Source organism: Mesoplodon bidens, assembly GCF_964165515.1.
Source record: "Mesoplodon bidens genome assembly, chromosome: 2".
Taxonomy (NCBI): Eukaryota; Metazoa; Chordata; class Mammalia; order Artiodactyla; family Ziphiidae; genus Mesoplodon; species Mesoplodon bidens.
In genome coordinates this window covers 151,344,500-151,363,693 of record NC_138177.1, presented here as the reverse complement: position 1 = coordinate 151,363,693, position 19,194 = coordinate 151,344,500, and the positions used below count along the sequence as shown (strand labels likewise).

At 46.4% G+C, this 19,194-nt stretch overlaps 2 protein-coding genes across 3 annotated transcripts in view; one reads left to right on the top strand and one right to left on the bottom strand.

Annotated features, from left to right (window-relative positions):
- Window positions 1-2,915: 2,915 nt before the first annotated feature.
- MED8 (mediator complex subunit 8) lies at window positions 2,916-9,351 on the bottom strand. The gene is made up of 7 exons (XM_081226620.1): window positions 9,307-9,351; window positions 7,949-8,067; window positions 6,780-6,924; window positions 5,959-6,099; window positions 5,685-5,766; window positions 5,073-5,321; window positions 2,916-4,249 (listed from the first exon to the last, which is right to left on the bottom strand). The coding sequence occupies exons 1-7, from the start codon at window positions 9,310-9,312 to the stop codon at window positions 4,185-4,187; spliced, it is 807 nt and encodes a 268-aa protein (XP_081082746.1). The 5' UTR covers window positions 9,313-9,351; the 3' UTR covers window positions 2,916-4,184.
- Window positions 9,352-9,424: 73 nt separating this feature from the next.
- The window catches only part of SZT2 (SZT2 subunit of KICSTOR complex), a gene marked incomplete at its 3' end in the record, with an annotated part of 50,053 nt that continues 40,283 nt past the window's right edge, over window positions 9,425-19,194 (top strand). For both annotated transcript variants that reach the window (XM_081223195.1, XM_081223194.1), the window contains exons 1-2: window positions 9,425-9,516; window positions 19,006-19,131. In XM_081223195.1, coding sequence (XP_081079321.1) covers window positions 9,490-9,516; window positions 19,006-19,131 — 153 coding nt within the window. In that variant the 5' untranslated portion in view covers window positions 9,425-9,489. The remainder of the gene's footprint in view (window positions 9,517-19,005; window positions 19,132-19,194) is intronic.

Below are 19,194 nucleotides of genomic sequence, written 5' to 3'. Positions count from 1 at the left end.
TTTTTTTTTTTTGCGGTACGCGGGCCTCTCACTGTTGTGGCCTCTCCCGTTGCGGAGCACAGGCTCCGGACACGCAAGCTCAGTGGCCATGACTCACGGGCCCAACCGCTCCGTGGCATGTGGGATCTTCTTGGACCAGGGCACGAACCCGTGTCCCCTGCATCGGCAGGCGGACTCTCAACCACTGCGCCACCAGGGAAGCCCCAGGGATGTGGGTATTTTAAACTGCAGGTGACAGGGAACTTTAGGAACAGTTTGGAGGGGTTCAAGGGATTGGCGGGCTGATCTAGGAAAAACCTAGCCTATAATAACATAGTCATGCAATGAGGAATATGAAAAATGCCAGGGATAAACAGGCTGGAGAATCATTGCCAGAGACTTTAAAGCTAGGAAGGATCACTGGGAGCACCTAGGTGAGAAAACCGAGGCCTATAGGGAAGTCAGGGGCCTTGTCCATGATGTACTTGGGGAAGTTGCCATGTCCAAGTGGTAGGCGACATCTTGAGAATGTGTGAACTCATCAAGAGATGACAACAGGGCTTCCCTGGTGGCGCAGTGGTTGAGAGTCCGCCTGCCGATGCAGGGGACACGGGTTTGTGCCCCGGTCCGGGAAGATCCCACATGCCGCGGAGCGGCTGGGCCCGTGAGCCATGGTTGCTAAGCCTGCGCGTCCAGAGCCTGTGCTCTGCAACGGGAGAGGCCACAACAGTGAGAGGCCCACGTACCGCAAAAAAAAAAAAAAAGATGACAACAGAGATCCAGGACCTGCCTCAGAGACGCACAGGAGCTCAAGAACAAAAGAGAGATAAGTTAAAGGGAAGAAGAGAGGAAGTTTGTCCTGTGGGACAAAACACATGTTGAAGCAATGGATGCTATGGCCCTGTCTGATGGATTGGAGTTCACCTTCTGTTCCAGTTAGAAAGCCCCATCTGCAGGGTGGCAAACCCCTTCCAAGTGTTAGCCCCTGTGTGTTCAAAGCTGACAGGCCAGAGCCACATCGAGCCTCCATAGGTTGGCACAGTAAACCCTCCGGACTGAACCAGAGAGGGACCACAGCCCCCAACCCTACTCCTGGCCCATTGCTAAACTTCAATAGGCTAGCCCTCCAAATCTGGAACAGATGGAAGAAAATGTACATCCCTTGGTAGTTTCTCTGAACCGTAATCGGGAGTTGACCTCGGGTGGGCATTTGGAAGGACCTAGGCATTTGGAAGGATTCCGCCTCCGTCCTGCCTGGTGCTGGGATCAGCTCACACGGCTCCTGTGTCCACAGGGCACAGAGAATACATTGTCCATAAGGAGGATTATTCTGTACAAGCAGCACAGACAAAGGGAGAGGTTGTTCCCAGCTGCCTGGGGGAGGTGAGAAGGGGGTGGGAAAGGGACCAGCCTTGCACTGGGGCATTCCTGCAGAGCTCAGCTTCTTCCCTTCAACAGCACGACAGCAGGTGGGCGCTACACCCGCTGCAGCTCGGTCCTAATGGCAGGACTGATAACGGAGTTAGAAGGAGCACTTAGCTAGAACAACCTATCTATCTTGGCGGTTTCCCAAGAAAATGCAAGGTGAAGTTAGGTAACCTAGCTAGGTAGGGCAATAGACACCAGGAGGGGAAGAGAACAGGGTGACTGGGGCAGTCAGCAAAAGGGACATTCAACAATGACTGAGCCCCAGCCTCAGGGCAGAGCTGGAGAGGGAGTACTCCTAGCAATGGGTGTCCTGCGAACGCTGATGTAGTAAGCTTCCGCCTTCAGCAGGATGACCTCTGTGCTACAGAAGATAGAAGTTTCACAGCTGCTGCTTCTTTCTCCATCCCAGACACACACCTGGGAGACGATGGCCTAATCTCATTCTCCCGGGGCCCCAAGAATAGGAGAAAACACCGGCCCCAGGCCAAACAGAGCCATCAGAAACTGAGCAACACTACCAGAGTGGAGCAAGAGGGCCACCTTTTGCAAATCTGCAATCTGAGCAAGGGAGCAGGTCAATGTCCTCTTCTTGAAAGGAAACTCTGTATTCCCTCCTTTGGGAATGAGTGTGTTAGGGATGGGAGATACTCTCCATTGAGGCATTTATTTACTGGGCTGTATGGGCCCCAAAGTTGGTAATGCTACATAGGTTTGTGCACTCCAGAGGATCTGGGGTTGAGGGGTTGGGAATGAGAGCATGTGCTCCCGGAGTGAATATAAAGACATGAGTGCCTGCAGAGTAATGACTGTTGGTTTAAGGGCACAAGATGTAGGTGGGGTCCTGCGTATGTCCCTGTTGGCGCAGGAGGACATTTCCACTCTGGGAGGACAAGGAATCCATTTCAGATGGTACTTTGGGAATGACGTCGATATTAGCCTGGGACAACAAAGAAACTTGGGGTGGTTTCAATAGGTCCAAAAACTTTTCAAGAAACTTTCAATAGGAAGGAATCTTTTGGCAGAATAAAGGACAGCAGTCACCAAATATGCTCCAGGGGTTTTAGAGACGCACACCTTGAACTCTATCCAATATGACAGTTAGCTCTGACACTTCCAGTGCGAAGGGAAGAGAAGATAAGGAACATCTGAGTGGGCTGACAGACCAGTAAGGGAGCACTGTTGAAGTGGGGGACAGGTCCGACATTGCCTCAGAGCTGATGGCAGGACTTTCTGTGCTCTTGTGTACTATCATCAGTGAGCTGTGTGAATACCATTTCTTGTCTTAATGGAACAGGAATGGATGTGACATCTGCAACCACTTTTCCAGCCCTTTGCTGCCACAGCCTGGCAGAATTCTGCCTGGCACTGAACAAATGCCAAAGTACTAATGTGTGACAGAAGAGAACAGAAAAAAGGCAGCTGGAAGGTGTGAGAAGGGCCTCCTATTACCTCTCAGGACATTTAGATCAAAGCTAATCAAAGATAAGAAAACTTTTTATTGGAAAACAAATTAGAATTGCCTTGCAGCAACGTTGAAAGTCTCTGACATGTAGTCTCCAATCCCTACGTAGCTGTCTCAATTTATCTGTCAGATTAACCCTGACACAGTGGCCATCCACTTAAATAACTTTATTCAGGGAAACCCTTTGGTCCGCTTCTGCTGACTCAACCCCTGACCTAGCTCACAACAGAGAGCTAAGCAAGGCAGCTTAAGCTGGAGACCCAAGCCCACTCTGCTCTCAGCTTTATAAAAGCAGGCAAAAGTACTGGCGGCTGCCACCTCCCGCCATCCATCTGGCCCTTATTGGAACCACAGGCTCAGTGTACTGGAGAAAAACCATCCTGGCTGGAGCCCAGGAACTAGGCAAGTTATGAGGATAACTCAACCATGATGAAAGATGGTGTGAGGTGCAATTCCCCTCTCCCTCTAAAATAAGAAAAAAAGAGTCTGGGGAACAAGGGACTTTTTCATCTGCTAAGAAAAACCCTTTCTCACATAGTCCTGCCTGGTAGAGCCACTTCCTGAAGAAGCCCCCATATACCGGGCCTTCGACATCGTCCTTCGTGTGTGAAGGGTAGGGTAAAGGATAGGGTACTTTGTGACTATTTCCCAGATAAGAGCTGAATTGGCTTCTCAGAGGATGGAGAGTAGAGCAGGCCTGAGCTTCTCCAGAGCCACAAGTGGACAGTCTGTCTCAGCCCAGAAGCCTCGTCACCTGCAGCTTGGAGAGATGGCCGGGATGGAACCTGGGCAGGAAGGCCTGAGGAGACAGTAGGCCTCGAAGGACATAGAGGCTGTCACCGTTTCTGGCGGCACGAAATAAGTACAGGCTTTCAAACAGAGCTGAGCGGTCCATGATCTCGTGTCCATCAGCCCACCACAGACATGAAGCAGTATCAGATCAGGATAAGTTCTGGATCGAGGACTGAAGAGGGGAGGGGGCGGTGGGGAGAAGTGGCTGTAGAAACTCTCATTTATTGAATACCCATTATTTCATAGACTGTGCCAAGTGTTTCACATTCATTTTCCCATTTTAATCCTCACAACAACCCTATGAGGTAGGTATTATCACCATTGATAAACAAGAAAACCGGCTCAGAAAAGTTAGGTCACTTGCCCAAGGTCACACAGCTAGTCGGCAGTGGAGATGGGATCTGTCTGTGGCTGAAAGCCCGTATTCTTTTTATTATACCCATCTAGGTCAGCTTTGGGCAAAAGGCAGTTTCACTGCCCAACTCTGCAAAGAGCACCTGGGAGTGGAGGTTGTCGGCCACACTCACCGCTGGTAGGGATGCATGGAAGCCGACTTGATGTTGGTTTTTATTCCACTTGGCATTTTCCCTAAAAGGAACATGAAGAAAGACACCTGAAGCACAGTAAGACGTTCACGGTAAATCAGAAATGTGGTCCCTCAGGTTCCCTTCTGCACCTCCGCTATCTCTGTGGCATCTGCCCCTGGACGGCAAGGCTCAGAGGTATGGCTCTTCGTCCAGCCCTCTCCCTGAAGGTGTCTAGGAGGAGGAATAGTGGGAGGGGTTGGAACACACCCGGCTCCTGCTCATCCCCTCCTAGAAAAAGAGAACTAAATCTGTGGGACCCCCATTTAATGTCACAGGTAAAAGAGTGCTATGTTCTCTTATTTTAATTGTCCCTTTGCCTAGACAGCTTGGAAGAAAATACCTCTTCCAGCTGCTTGCATCTGAACTCTGCCAGGCTGTTCTTATAATTACTAAAAGCGAGCAGGAGAGACAGGATACAGAGAAAGGAATACACGCAGCTCCAGAAAACTTGCCTGCTTGTCCGTTCCCAACACACCTACCCAATGGTCCTAATGAAGGTCTGACCATTCATTTCTCTACCTAAGACAAGACAGTGAAAACACACCTAATATCCAGAGCTAAAGGGGACAGAAGGGTCGTTGAGACCGAGGTCTGAGATGGGGTGGGAGGCGAGAGCAGTTTCTGCTCGTCAAAGTTCTTCCTCATTGGTGCCTATTAAGAGTCTCAAATGAGACTTTTACTCCAAAAGTTTTTTTTCTGGGTCACAGTCCAAGGGAGAAAAGGAGAATATCTCCAGCTCTGGGGATGCTGGGGCCCCAGATAACCCAGTTTATTCCCACTTCCCTGCTCAAGGTCTGCCACCATGCCAATCCCTGTCACCTTACCTGGTTGACCTGCTTGGGCCATCTGCACCCCACTGAGCATTGGCTGCTGCTGACTTGGAGCTCCTGCCATCTGGACCTGCTGTAATCCGGAGGCTCCTGCGAGGATTGTCCCAGCTCCTGGCTGGCCCGGCTGGCCAGGACCACTGCTGCCTGAAGGCCTCCAATTAGACAGCCCCTTCCCAAAGGCAACAGCTGCCACTAACGCATTGGTGTCTGCTGGGTTAAAGGTCTGCTTGTTTGGCCGGAGACCTGAAGAAAAAGGTAAGTGGGGACCCCGAGGTATGCCTCTGGCCCTGGACCGAACGTAGCAGCAGGAAGACCGTATGGGTACCAGGGCTTGGAGTTCTGACTTCAGCAGAATCTAGGCTCCCTGGCAGCCCAGAGGAAGAGCCAGAGGACCCCCATGACTATCTCAGAATACTCCCTTCTCCCTTTGCCCATTTCCTCCACGGGCTCCAGGGCTGGCCAGAAATACAAAAGGCTAACAGAATGGACGCATACCTTTTCCTAAGCAGCACATCCTTGCGTCCTCACCTCACCACTACCAACACCACCCTTCCTATTGATCTTATCCCTCTTTCCTCCTCCGTTTTGCCACCAGTCCCTCCATACCTCCACTCTCTGCTTCTCGTTCCTCTTTGCTGATTTTCTCCAGAAGGTTTGAGCACATTTTATTCAAGCTCTGGATCTGCTTCTGCAACACACATAAATTTGTGCAGAGATTAGGGCAAGCAAGAAATGATTACGGGGAAGTTTCTTCCTTGGGCTATTCCAGGGGCAACTGAGGGGTAACCAGCTGTGCATCCCTACCACACAGAGGTGGTAATGCCCAGCTTCTCATGATAAAACTTGGGGTGGGGGCAGCAGGGCAGTGACTCAGTCCAACCTGAGCTGCATCAGCACCAATGCGGGCAGCATCCGTTGTCAGCTGCTTCTCTTGCTCTTCTACCTCAGGGTCAGGCTTGGTTCTCAGATGGTCAGGGACCACCTCATGGCTAAAAACAGGGACCCGTCCTTCAGTCTGCCTCTGTAACACACAGATTTTATTGATCCTACTGTGCACTCCAAGAAGATTCAATCTGGCCTGATATATACAGAGTTCCTTCCACAGGCAAACAGTGCATTTTCAGGGAAAACACAACCTGAGACTAACAATATCTGGCTTCCTAAGACACTATCCCCCTCACTCCATCCTTCGGTTCTGTCTACTCACTCCCCTATCTCTACCAGACCTAAGGATAAACCTCTCTCTGCCATATTTAAATCAAAGATTGAAAGAGAAAAAGTCAGGGACTTCCCTGGTAGTCCAATGGTTAAGACTCTGTGCTTTCACTGCAGGGAGCACGGGTTGGATCCCTGGTCAGGGAACTAAGATCCCACATGCCGCACAGCTCAGCCAAAAAACAACGACTACAAAACCAAAAAAAAAAAAAAGAAAAAGTCACAAAAGAACATACTTTCTGCTCAAGACAGGTGTTGGAGGAAACAGGTCTTTGTCTTGGTGACATATGCCTCAGATTAATTCAGTTTCGGAGTGGCTCTCCCAACTCCAGAAGGACAAAAAGCAAGGCCTCCAAAAGTGTGTCGCTTCTTACTGCCACACACTACTGCAGATTCAGGACTTCCAGAATAGCCAACCAACCACTGTGCCCTCGGTCCTCATCTAAGAACTTAATTTCCCAAGTTGCACCCCTCTCCTCCTCTTACCATGAGATCTTCATCTCGGTCTGGGGACAACACCAGAGGGATGATGACCTGGTTACGGAACAGTGGTGTCTTTTCATGCTTCAAGACCTTGTTCAGAGTGTTCAGCTGTCCAGAGAGCAAGGCAAAGCTGTCCAGGACAGATGGCCTGGCGGTGGAAAGAGGGTGTCACAATGTTCCCGGTAAAGGAGCCTCAAAGGGGTCCTTCAGACTAGGAATACCCAGACTCACCCCCAAAACACTCATAGCCCTATGGCTGGCCTGGGCAGGAACTAGCCTGGCTCACAGGGATTATGGGGTTAAGAAAGAGGGACACACTTCCAGTTTCTGATACAGATGGAGAAGAAAGGCAGGTCACTAGAGCAGGCCCCCCTTATCTGCAGTTTCACTTTCCGAGGTTTCATCTTACCCGTGGTCAACCACAGTCCAAAAATATTTAATGGCAAATTCCAGAAAAAAACAATCCATAAGTTTTAAACTGGGCGCTGTTCTGAGCAGCATGATGAAACCTTGCTTCATCCTGCTCTGTCCCACCCAGGATGTTAATCACCCCTTCGTCCAGCATATCCATGCTGTATACGCTACCCACCCCATTAGTATAGAAAAAAAACATAGTATATACAGTATACGTATCAGTACTATCACAGTTTCAGGCATCCACAGAGGGTCTTAGAACTTATCCCCCACAGATTAGGGGGGACTACTATATTTGAATGGGGGTGAGGACAATGGCGAAATAGGAACCATGGCTACACTGTTATCACTAAAACTTCAGAAACTGGGTAAAAGTCTCCTTTCTGGCCTAAAAATAGTATCCACGCTTCCAGAGTAGATTGGACCTAAAAGACTCAGCAACATCCATGGCAAGAGATCCAGTATGAATACTGTAGTGGGAGGACCCACTGCGGGAGGACCTCCTCCCTGAGAAGTCAAAGGATGAGAACCAAAAGCTAGTGAGAACCTGGGCTGGGAAACTGGGCATTTCTCTACTTCCTTACCATGGGGGCCCAAAGCCAACTCCAGTGTTAAAGGTTGGGAAACCCAACTCTTTCTAAATCAAGAGATGTTTGCAAACTGATAAATGCTTAAGTCACTGGAGATGTCCTATCCAGCAGATGGCCTGGCCCCCCCAACCCATGGAGCCCTCCCCAGCTTGCCCTGGCAACCCTTACCAGGTCAGCCGGTCATATTCATTCTCCAACTTGTAAATGAAACTCCCCAGTGAATTCTTCAGATCAGCCACTTGACTCAGCAGTGCATCTAATGATGCCTCAAGCTGCTTCTCCTCCCTCTGCACCAACAGGGATAGGTTGGTTACTCAGATGAGTGTGAGGATGACACATATAGAGGAAGGCTGAAAAGCCAGGATGACAGTGTGCAACACCAGTCCAGTGACACAGGATCTCATTGGCATAGGGAGAGACAGGTTGTTTACTTTCTTTGGTATTAGGGTTACAGACAACGTCAACCCTTAGACCTTTAAACCAATTCATCTGACCTCAATTCCTACCTACTGATTCTTTTCTCTCATTGCTCCTAATCCAGGCCTGGTTTTTCTCTGTGTTAGGTACAGTCTATTCTCTCCCACTGGGTAATTTTCACCAGACCTAATGCCTGGGGTTTATTATCTTTTGGGCACCTCTGCAGCATACATACTCTGACTTCCTCTGTCCTAAAACCTGCCGGTGAGTCTAGCCATTCTTGCCCATGATACAATCTCTGGAAAATCTACCTACACATGAAGGCTCCTCTGAATACCTGCCACTGCCACCGCCACCACCGCTGCCACCCCCCACCTTCATTTGCCCTCAGTCTTTGCTGCTTCAACCTCCTCCTTGCTAAATTAGTCTGCACTCATTTTATCTCTGTGCCAATATTCCTGTTCCCCTTTCACAAGCTTAGTCAACCTATAAAAACTTACGGAGAGGCTACCAGCTGCAAGAAACTAAGTGACAGATGAAAAACGGGCACAAACTAGGAAGAATGAAGCAAAACTGTCTTACCAAATTGCCAACGTGCAGGACAGGAGCCTTGATCCTGGGTTCCACCCACGGCCTCAGATTATATTAGTCTGGCTTTTGGCCACCGCGGTCCCACAATTCCTTCCACCCTCGGGCTTCTCTCCAATTACAGATTACCTGTTCTGTCGGCATCCAACAACGGCCATCCAACAGCCTAGGCCAGGGCCTGAGCCGATCCACCACTTTCTTGAGCCGTCTTCCTTGGACTGCACCTCAACCTTCCCAAATTACAACCTGATCCTTTCCCACACCCTAGCAAGTCAATGCTGCCTTCTCCCTCCCGACTTAACCGCAGTCTGTCTCCCGTCAGCCGGGCTCCACCCCCATCTCTCATCTGCGCCGCTCCCTCGCCAGTGGGCCTCTGCCCCATCGCGCGTCCCCTTATTCGACGGTCGAGGGCTCTACCCCCTCCTCTCAGCCCCAACTCCTCACTCCCTCCTCCGCCAGCCCACTCTCGGTCCCGATACCCGAAGCTAGGTAGCGGTCACTAGCGCCAACCTGGCCCTCACCTGCATTGCGGCAACAGGGGCGGTGTCAAAGACTTCCTCTTCCGTTTCCCAAGTCAGCCAATCAGAAAGCTCAAGACTCGGCCCGCCCCCTCACTTCCTGTCCCGCCGGTCGCCAGGCCGCCGGGTCAGGGGTCACGAGCGGAGCAGCTTCTCTGGCCCGGGCCGGCGCGGGAGGGCTGTGTGATGGCCTCGGAGCGCCCGGAGCCGGAGGTGAGGGGCGGGCGGGCGCAGCGCTGGGTCCCGAGATCCGAGGGGGAGGGTTCGGCGGCCGGGCGCGGCCGTGGCCTCCTCCGGGTCCGGGGCCGCCGGGCCAGCCCGAAGCCCAGACAGTCGTATCTCCTCACCCGCACTTTCCTCGGGGGGCTAGAGGAGGAACTTGTCGCTGTTTTGTTTGCCGAAATTTCATCCACGACGCCAACTCTAGGGCTCTCGGGTTCTTTGACTTCGTAATGGTATTAAGAAAACCTGTATTTTGATTTTCCGTTGCAGTTTCAGTGGGCGGCTTTGCCAGTTGCTGCATTTCTTCAAATATTGGAATGCCATAAACAGCATGAATTTAGTTCTAGCGCTCATGCTTTTGGAAAGCAGCTTTGGTTTCATGAAAAAACATTTGACTCAGAGAGAAACTTCGTTCCGGTATTGGCGCTGCCGTGTAACTATCTGTGCAACTTCGGGCAAGTCTTGACTTGCCGGCCTGTTTCCTTCTTCATAAAGTAATTATCCTTGGTGTATTGTTAGGGTCACATGTTTTAAATCAGAAAATGCAAATAAAGTATCCATAAGGTGCTAAGGACCATGCAAGGAACTTTATATACATTGTGTCATTCAAACTTGTGCAAAGGAAGGTGGCAATACCCACTGTCATTTACAGGTAAGAAACTGAATATCGAGAGAAGTACCTTACCCAAGTGCTACTCTCAGCTGGGGTGTAGCAGAGTTTTGGAGTTAGAAGATCTGAGTATAAAATCTCGGATTTGCAAAGAACAACGTCACTAGGAGAGGGGCCCAGTGTTACAAGAGAATATATGAGTAGATGGGAAGGGTGAGAGATGTGTATGCAGATAGTTGTCCTTACTTATTGAATGGTTACTGTGTGTCAGGGACCATCTCAGCACTTTACCAACATCAATTAATACTCTGAACCCTACGCAGTAGACAATATTATCATCCCCATTTTTCAGTTGAGGAAACTGAGGCACAGAGATAGATATTAAGAGTAATAAAGTTGCACAGCTAGTAAGTACCAGAGCCAGGACTCCAAAACTGGTGGTCTGCTGTAGACCTTGTGTTCTTAGTCATAATGTTTACAGTATAAATAATAAAGTAACCACAGGATGGTAAATCTCCAATTCAATGTCACGAGACCCAAGATTAAATATGGTTGTAGGAAACTACCCTATTAAAAAGGATCAGATGTGTCGACAGGGGTGATGGAGTAGCCTATGCATCAGAAATATCATTGAGAAAAACCGATGAAGGAATTTGGAGTATGTTTTGTTATGGATTAAAATGAGAATGGAGGGATGTTGTGGTGAAATACAACGTACCTTTTAGGCAGGTAGTCTAAAACAGCATTGCATCCAATGCAAGGCATATATGTCAGTTTTCTAGTAGCCACATTTAAAAAGGTAAAAAAAAAAAGGAAAATTAATTTTAATAATATATTTTTCTTTAACCCCATATTTCCAAAACATTATCATTTCAATATGTAATAAATATTAAAAATTATGAGATAGTTAACATTCTTTTATTGTACCAAGTCTTTAAAATCCAGAGTGTATTTTACAGCATATCTCACTTTGGATAGCAACATCTCAAGTGCTCAGTAGCCCCATATGGTAATGGCTACCATACTGAGCAGTGCAAATCTGAAGGAACTTGGAGTCAAGACATACGCTCCTGGAGGTCTCATTCAGCCAAAAGTTCATTTGTTGAATTCTTGATTTACATTTCCGAAAATTTTATCTCAGAAGGTAAAGGGAGTGAAGAGTTCTGCCCCTGAGCAGAAAAGTAACTGATTGTTAGAGGTTATTACAATTCCAAGAGAGAAATATTGGGCATAGTCAGATTTAAGAAGTCATTCATTCCCTAGATACTTAAATTATTTTATGCTGCTGCTATGGACTCAGAATTGTGCTAATTATCAGGGTGGATACGGAGCAGTGTAAGACACATTCCCTATTCTAACGGAGTGCACACGTTGAATTATGATAATAAGCGCTTCAAAGGAAAAGTACAGAAGGAACGAGTGTTTAACAGGGGTTCTTAACCTAATCGTTCAGTGGAGGGGGTGGACCAGAAAGTCTCAGAGGAATGACATTTAAGCCGGAAGAAGGAGTGGAAGGTGTCTGTGAGAAGAGGCAGAGCGCATTACAGGCAAAGGGAACAGTGAAAATCCTGAGGTGAGGAGGAGCTGAGAACCTTCAGAGAACTAAGACGAAGCAGCTGCCAGTGGGCGCAGTGGCAGTGAGAATAGCTAACACGAGTGCTTACTGAGTATCATCTAATACTGGGAAAACCCCTGTGAAATAGGCACTGTTGGGACTTCCCTGGCAGTCCAGTGGTTAAGACTAAGCCTTCCAGTGTAGGGGGTGCGGGTGCGAGTTCGATCCCTGGTTGGGGAGCTAAGATCCCACATGCCTCGCGGCCAAAAACCAAAACACAAAACAGAAGTAATATTGTAACAAATTCAATAAAGACTTTAAAAATGATCCACCTCAAAAAAATCTTAAAAAAAAAAGCACTCTTAATATCCCTGTTTCTCAGATGAGGAAATTAAGGCACAGAGAGTTTAAGTAACTTCACCAAGGCCTTATACTAATAAGCAGCAGAACCAGCGTTTGATCCGAGGCACTCGAACTCAGGTGGAGGCGGGTGAGAGAGAAGGCTGATGAGGAAGATTCAGGTTGAAGCTGTGCTAGAGGTTCAGGACTTTGGCATAAGTACAGTGGTTCAAGGGCAGGTGGAGACTACGTTATTTTGTGGGATTCTGTTAACAGAAAACAGCACAGGGGTTGGAAAAGTCTCCAGGAATAATTTATACCTTAACCACCAAGGGACAGGGGCAATGAACAAACAACAAATTAACGAGATGGACAGTGTTTGCTTCATCCTGGTATCCATGGTATGCAGCACAGTGCCTGATCATGTTTTATTCATCTTGCTATAAATGGTATATAGGCCTCAATAAATGTTCCAAAGAATGATAGGCTTCCTCTATCATCGTTCTGACTCTCCTGATTAATTGCCACAACATCCTTCTGAAGTAGATATTCTTTTCTTTTTTTAAAATTTATTTATTTTATTTATTTATTTTTGGCTGCACTGGGTCTTTGTTGCTGCACGTGGGCTTTTCTCTAGTTGCAGCGAGTGGGAGCTACTCATCGTTGCGGTGCGCGGGCTTCTCATTGCGGTGGCTTCTGTTGTGGAGCACGGGCTCTAGGCGCACGGGCTTCAGTAGTTGTGGCACTTGGGCTCAGTAGTTGTAGTTCGCGGGCTCTAGAGCACAGGCTCAGTAGTTGTGGTGCACGGGCTTAGTTGCTCCGTGGCATGTGGGATCTTCCCGGACCAGGGCTTGAACCCGTGTCCGCAGCATTGGCAGGCGGATTCTTAACCACTGTGCCACCAGGGAAGTCCCTGAAGTAGACATTCTTATCCACATGTTATAGATGAAGAAACTGAGGCCTGGAAAAACTAACTTGTCCAAGCTCACCTAGATAGCAAGTAATAGAGCCAGACTTAAATCCAGATCTCTGACTTCGAAACCCGGCTTTCTCTTTGCCAGACTGCTCCAGTGCACTTCAGACTCAGAAGGATTAAGTATCAGGGATTAAAGCTCCATATGAGTGTGGGTGCTGGGAGAACACAACTAATTCAGGGATTCTCAAACAGTAAAGCAGAAGAATCACTTGGGGGAGCTTGTTACGTATAGCTTCCCAAGCTCTCTCAGCTCTTAATTCAATTGGTCTCGAATGGTGCCCAGGAATCTGCATTTTAACAAGCACATCAGGTGGTTCTGATGCTGCTGGTCCTTGGATCACACTTGGAAAAATACCATTCTCGCTGCTTTAATTAAATCTTGAGTCTTTAGTTCTGTTAAATCACCTCCTGAATGTGAAGAAAACTTAGAGATGATGTTTGTGAAAATGTAGTCATTGACTTGGAAGGATCATGTATGGGGGGAATGTTGCGAGAAAACTCGAGTTAGGAAATGTTCCAGGTTTCAAGAGAGTGGATTCTATAAGAACTGATGGGTGAACTAGACTTCAGTTTGGCCTTGAAGAGTCAGTCTGTCATTTAAAATAACCTTCGAAACAAGGTGGAGAAATGGAAGCTGCACAGCAGTGGAATTAAGCAGTCTACTAACAAATAGTGTGAAGAAAATCTTCTAATAGGACAGTGCTTGTTTATATCCTCCATCTGGTGTATTCCCCTTTCCCTCCTCACTAGGCCAACCCTGCCCAGTCTTCAGGGTTTGCCTGAGTCAGGTTACTTTGTTACATGCTGTCATAAAACCACATTTTTATCCTTGGCACACTTAGTTTGTATTAATATAGTATTTAGAGTGATTATTTGATTAGTTTTTTCCTCCATTATAGGGTAAATCTTGCGAGGGCAGAGAATGCCAATTTTTGCTTTCCATTTTATCCTTAGGACCAGCCCAGTGCTAGCATGTATCAGGCTCTCCGTAAATTTGTTGATTGATAAATGAATGCATGCTCACCTTGCCTTTGTCCTCTTGGGACTTGGATGAGGACTTGATGGCATCCTGATCAAATTAGCAGGGAAATTAAGCTGGAAAGAGATTTACTAGAAGACAAAACAGCAGTCAAGCTTCACAATAGAAAATAGGCTGGATTTATCCAACGTAATAGGACAAATTGAATAATTGTGTGTGTCCCAAAAAAGCCAGCTGCATGAGGAGAGAATGGGGGATGTGTCTAAGCAGCAGCAGAAGCGAGAAAGTCAGAGAGGTTTCTTGGGTCAGTAGCATGGTAAAGCTTCGCCTGAAGTAAATAGAATCTAGGAGATTCTGAATCTGTGACCTTACCTGGGTATTGTGCTCTATTCTGGCGCCCACATTTTAAGTTGAAAAGTAGACCAGCCAGAGTTCATTCGTAGGCACGTGATCTAAGATATAAAATAGTGAGGGAACTTGAAACCATGCCGTTTGAGATACATTTAAGGAACCTGGAGATGTTTATTATGGAGAATCAAAGACTCAGAACCATCATCAGATGTTTGATAGCTTCTCCTTTGGCAGAGGTTCAGATTTTTCCCTGTGTGGCCTCAGGAGGTAAAACCCAAAGTGAGTTAGATATGTTCAAGAGAACAGATTTCAAGAGCAGGTCAAGGTAATATCAACAAGACAGATTCTGGCTCAGTGTGAGGAAATTTCCAACTCTGCCAAGTAAGCGGGGGTGAGCCAAAAAAGCTCAAGGGAACGGCTGTGCAGGACTTCCTCCAGACTCAAAGAAGCAGCACCTTGTTACTACTACTATGTGCATTTATGTGACACTTTTAACTTTACAATGTGCTTTCACCCATCATTGGGGTAGGTGGTGGTATTTTATAGAGGAGGACACTAAAATTCAAGCCCAGAGTCTCAGCTATCTTATCACATTTTCTTTCCCTAATACTGTAATTCTGTCTAAAACAAATCTATTCGAGTTTACACTACAACTCCCCTTCCCCCGATTCCAGAATTGTAGAAAAGAAGATAATACCAGTAAAGAACATACTAGTGGGAAAAAAACTTGGTAAAAACAACTTTCATGGAGGCAAAGTCCAAACAACAGACTGGGTTAGTTTTTCCATAAAGCAGATGAGGAAGGATGAGAACTCTTGAACAACAAAAGCCAGATGTTGATAAAAATGGAAAATTAGGAATCTCTGGTAAGCTACTAAGAACATAGCTTGAAATAGAGAAGAGAACAAATATTCAAACCCTTAGTGTGTCTTGCACTAGTTACTAGAGATACAACAAAGAACAATATAGACAGCCCCTACCTCCCTGGAGCTTCTACACTTGTAGGGGAAAGCAACATTAAAAAATACACAAATTCTTCATTATGAACTGTGGTGGATGCTATTAAGAAGTCCAGACTGCTTTGTGAATGCCTAGCAGAGATAACAAACAGTGTAGGGAATCATGGAAAGGTTCATTTATTAAACCCAGAGTGGCCAGGATTTTAGTCCTAGAAGATGAAGTGACCAAGTGTCCCCAGCTGTCCTTATGGTGCTCCCTCCTTTAACCCTGGCTCAATATGGGCCAAAACTCCGTTCCTGGATATTTCCTTGCATAACTGAAACAGGCTGGCATTTGAAAAAAAGTCTTCACTAAGCACCAAAGAAGAACAAAAGGAAAAATATGGAGACTAGTGTTAAGATTACCTTACCTTAAGAAGAGTTGTACTGCCTCTGATTCATTTTAAATGCCACGTTTGCTTTGCTTAGCTTAGAACATATAGTGAATTCACTTATTCAGCAAAATTTTATTGAGCTTCCTATTGCCAAGCAATGCACCAGGCTCTGGGGATAGAGTGATAAACAGAAAGGGCTGCTGAGCTGGGATATCCTTCCTATTCTGATAATACTGAGCCCAGCCCGTCCTTTTTTAGATAAGAACCTTGGCAAGGATCCAGCATCGTCAACTTATAGACGAGAGAGGTCACTAATATCATACCCACACCAGTTCAGCCACTCCTGAGGGAGAGGTTGCTTACTGGCATTGAGCACAGTTGCTCTTTCTCTGAGAAAGCCAAAGCCCAATACAAATGAATATATTTTATGGTGCTTATTGGTGCTCTAATCATACATATGGAAGCCATCAGGCCTTGAATTTCTTATAAGGGTGTTGACAAAATACCAATGAAAAGTTAATATTAAATGTTTTACAGTACAATATGTAAGTATACCCAAGTTAATAGACTAACATTGTGGGAAAGAAATTAGGCAATCTGGCAGAATTTTCGAGATGTTAATCAGGGAAGAAGACTGTCTTTTTTATTTATTTATGGGAGTATCTTCTGAGACCAAGGATCAGAGAAAGAGAGGGCAGGTCATTGCTGCAGTTTCCTTCTTTGCCAGTAGGCCCCTTTTGTCTTTTTAGGAGTTTGGCAATAAGAGCGCTCAGTTTGATGGGACCTTTTGAGGGGGATGGTGGTTAGAAACGATGGGAAATAACTATATCTGATTTCTCTAGCTAACGGAAATCATCCTGCAACTTACTGGTTTCTGATGTTGCCTTAGTCATCCTTGACACCTTGTTTTTTTGGGTTTTTTTTTTTTTTTTGGTTACTTTCCTCCCTACTTCAGTTAATCACCAGTTCTTGTCCATCTTATTTTAAAGATTCCTTAAAGTACAATTGAGCTCACTTCACTTGCTCACTTGTCTTGAAGGTTAGTTCAACTGACTTTTCCAAGACCCTCTCAGTGAAAGACAGTGCTGGTTTTACATTCTAGCACAACTACTTGTCTCTTCAGGAACAGTCTCAAACAGTTCACAGAATGGCTACTTTGAGTAGCTCTGGTCTAGGCCATTGTCATCTCCCCTGGTTGTTAGGGGATCTTTCTAAATCATGTGGTAGCCAGACGGAATTCTTTTTGAATGCAGATATAATAGTACTGCCCTGCGGAAAAAAGAGTTTGGTAGCTTGACCTAACTCTTGGATAAAATCCAAAATCCTAGCCAGGGCCTACCTCAGGCCAGTGCAGGGAAACAGTACAACAGAGAGTAGTATTTCCCAAAATGTGATTTTAGATGGTGTAGGGACAAAACACAAAATAATACTAAATCACATCATATTGATGTTTAAATTGTCTTTTTGATTATGTCAAAGCATCTTTTCTATTTATAAACCCCCATCATGTTCCTTCTTGTAACCACTTGAAATCTTTTCTGCTCTTAAGTCCCCAGTTTGATCCAGTTGTCACACTCAGTAGATGGGTTTTGCAGCTCATCAAGCCTGGGTTTGACTTCTGACCCTATGCCTACGAATTCTGCTAAGAATTCTGCTGAGAAATTAACTTTTTTGGACCTCAGCTTTCTTCTATTAAATGTTTTGTGTGAAGACTGAATGCAGTTACTTAGGTAAAGAGCCTAGTATTGGGCCTGGTAATAACCTGTAATAGTTGACTTCTATTATATTCTTATAAGTACCATGCACCATGCTGAGTGCTTCACATGCACGGTTTCCCTTCACCTGCAGAACAGCACAATTAGATTGGTATTAGGATTTATCTCCATTTTACAAATGAGGACACTGAGGCTTAAATAGTTTAAGTACCTTTTCCACAATCTCACAGCTAATAAGAGGCTGAATTGGGATTCAAACCCAGGCTGTTTGAATCTGAAATTCTTGTACTTAAGTTTTACAGTGTACTATTGAATGTATTTTAGGTGCTCAATAAATATGAGTTCCTTCCCTCTTCTTCCTTCTCCTCTCATCCATGCCATTTCCTAACATCTGTTTCTGAGGAAGAAAGAATTCCTTCATCTTTAGTCATTGCATCTCTGCTCTCCACACTCTTCTCCGACATCAGGCACCCTTCATTATTGCTTTTCCAGGACTTTTTCCATCTCTTCTCCATGTGTATTTCCCCATTATTGAAAAAAAAAATCTTCACTTCCTTTCAACATCCCGTTTCTCAACAGGTAGTCACTGACTTCTGCTCACTTCCTCACAGCCTGTCATTTCCCCCTCGCTAGGAACACCGGAGGAGAAATTTGCAGTTTGTCTAAACAGGAGGAGAGTAATGTTTTCACCTGAGGCAAGAGTAAGGGGGTAAAGGAATGTTACAGATAAGGGTTAATCTGGAGGAAACATTGGGGGAGTTCAGACCAGTTGACCCTTATTTTCTCTGCGAAAGAGCAGGCAAATTTATCTGCCGGGATGGCGGGGGTTGAGAGATTGGAAAACCTGAGGGGAATAAGGAAAGGTTACTGACCAGGGAGAAAGAAAAGGGTTGGTAAAGGCCACTAGAAGTGGCACCACTGGCGAGGTGACAAGTTTCTTTCTGTCGAAGTACAGCTGGTGTGGTATTTGTGTGGATAAGGAAGAAAGTCAAATTCATCCTGAGTCACAATTTAGCTGGGCTTGTGTAGCGACAGGTGGAGGACACGGGCAAGGGAACTGACACTTGTTAGGACACAGTTGAACCGACTGCCCATGAGGCAGTGGAAGGAAGGAACTAGAACGTTGACAGCTGAGAAGGGTGTGGGTGGGAGACTGTGGCCCACAGAAGTTGGGCTTTGAGGTCTTTAGTAGGCTTGCCATTCACCCAGTGAAGATCCTTTAGTGCCTGCTGTTGTCAAGGCTTATTGGGAGAAACTGCCAGGCATTATTGTCTGCTCTGTTTTAAGCAATTTGCTAAGCACAGGGACACAAAAATAGAGCAAGACACAATCCCCACCCTCAAAGAACTTAGAGTTTATAGGAGAAACTCACATATCCGTTGAAATGTCCAGAGGTCACTTGGTCTACATAGAGGTCTTTATAGGGGGAGTGGGAGCCAAGAGTTGAGAATTGGATCCTTGGGAAGCCCTTGCACTGAGGTGGGGGTAAACGTTTCACTTCTGCTGCCTTGCCTCTCACTAATGGATTCTGAGCTCTTTGGACAAGTTACTTGCACCATGATCTATATGTACTAGGAACTAGTGAATTTTTATGGATTTATTAAATGTCTCTTTGTCCCCAGGTGGAAGAAGCTGGGCAGGTGTTCCTGTTGATGAAAAAGGATTATCGAATATCCCGAAATGTTCGCCTGGCTTGGTTCCTCAATCACCTGCATCAGACTGTGCAGGCCACGCCCCAGGAGATGCTGGTGAGGCCCAGAGACACACAGGATGTGAAGGGCTAGCCCCGAGGATCTGTTTTTTTATGAGGG

Bases quoted from the DNA above. Each gene is read 5' to 3' on its own strand.
- MED8 (XM_081226620.1), bottom strand. The intron at 5,767-5,958 runs GTTGGACTGAGT...TGTGTGTTGCAG, and splicing joins TTGGTGCTGATGCAGCTCAG to AAGCAGATCCAGAGCTTGAA. The intron at 4,250-5,072 runs GTAAGGTGACAG...TGTTCCTTTTAG, and splicing joins GGCCCAAGCAGGTCAACCAG to GGAAAATGCCAAGTGGAATA.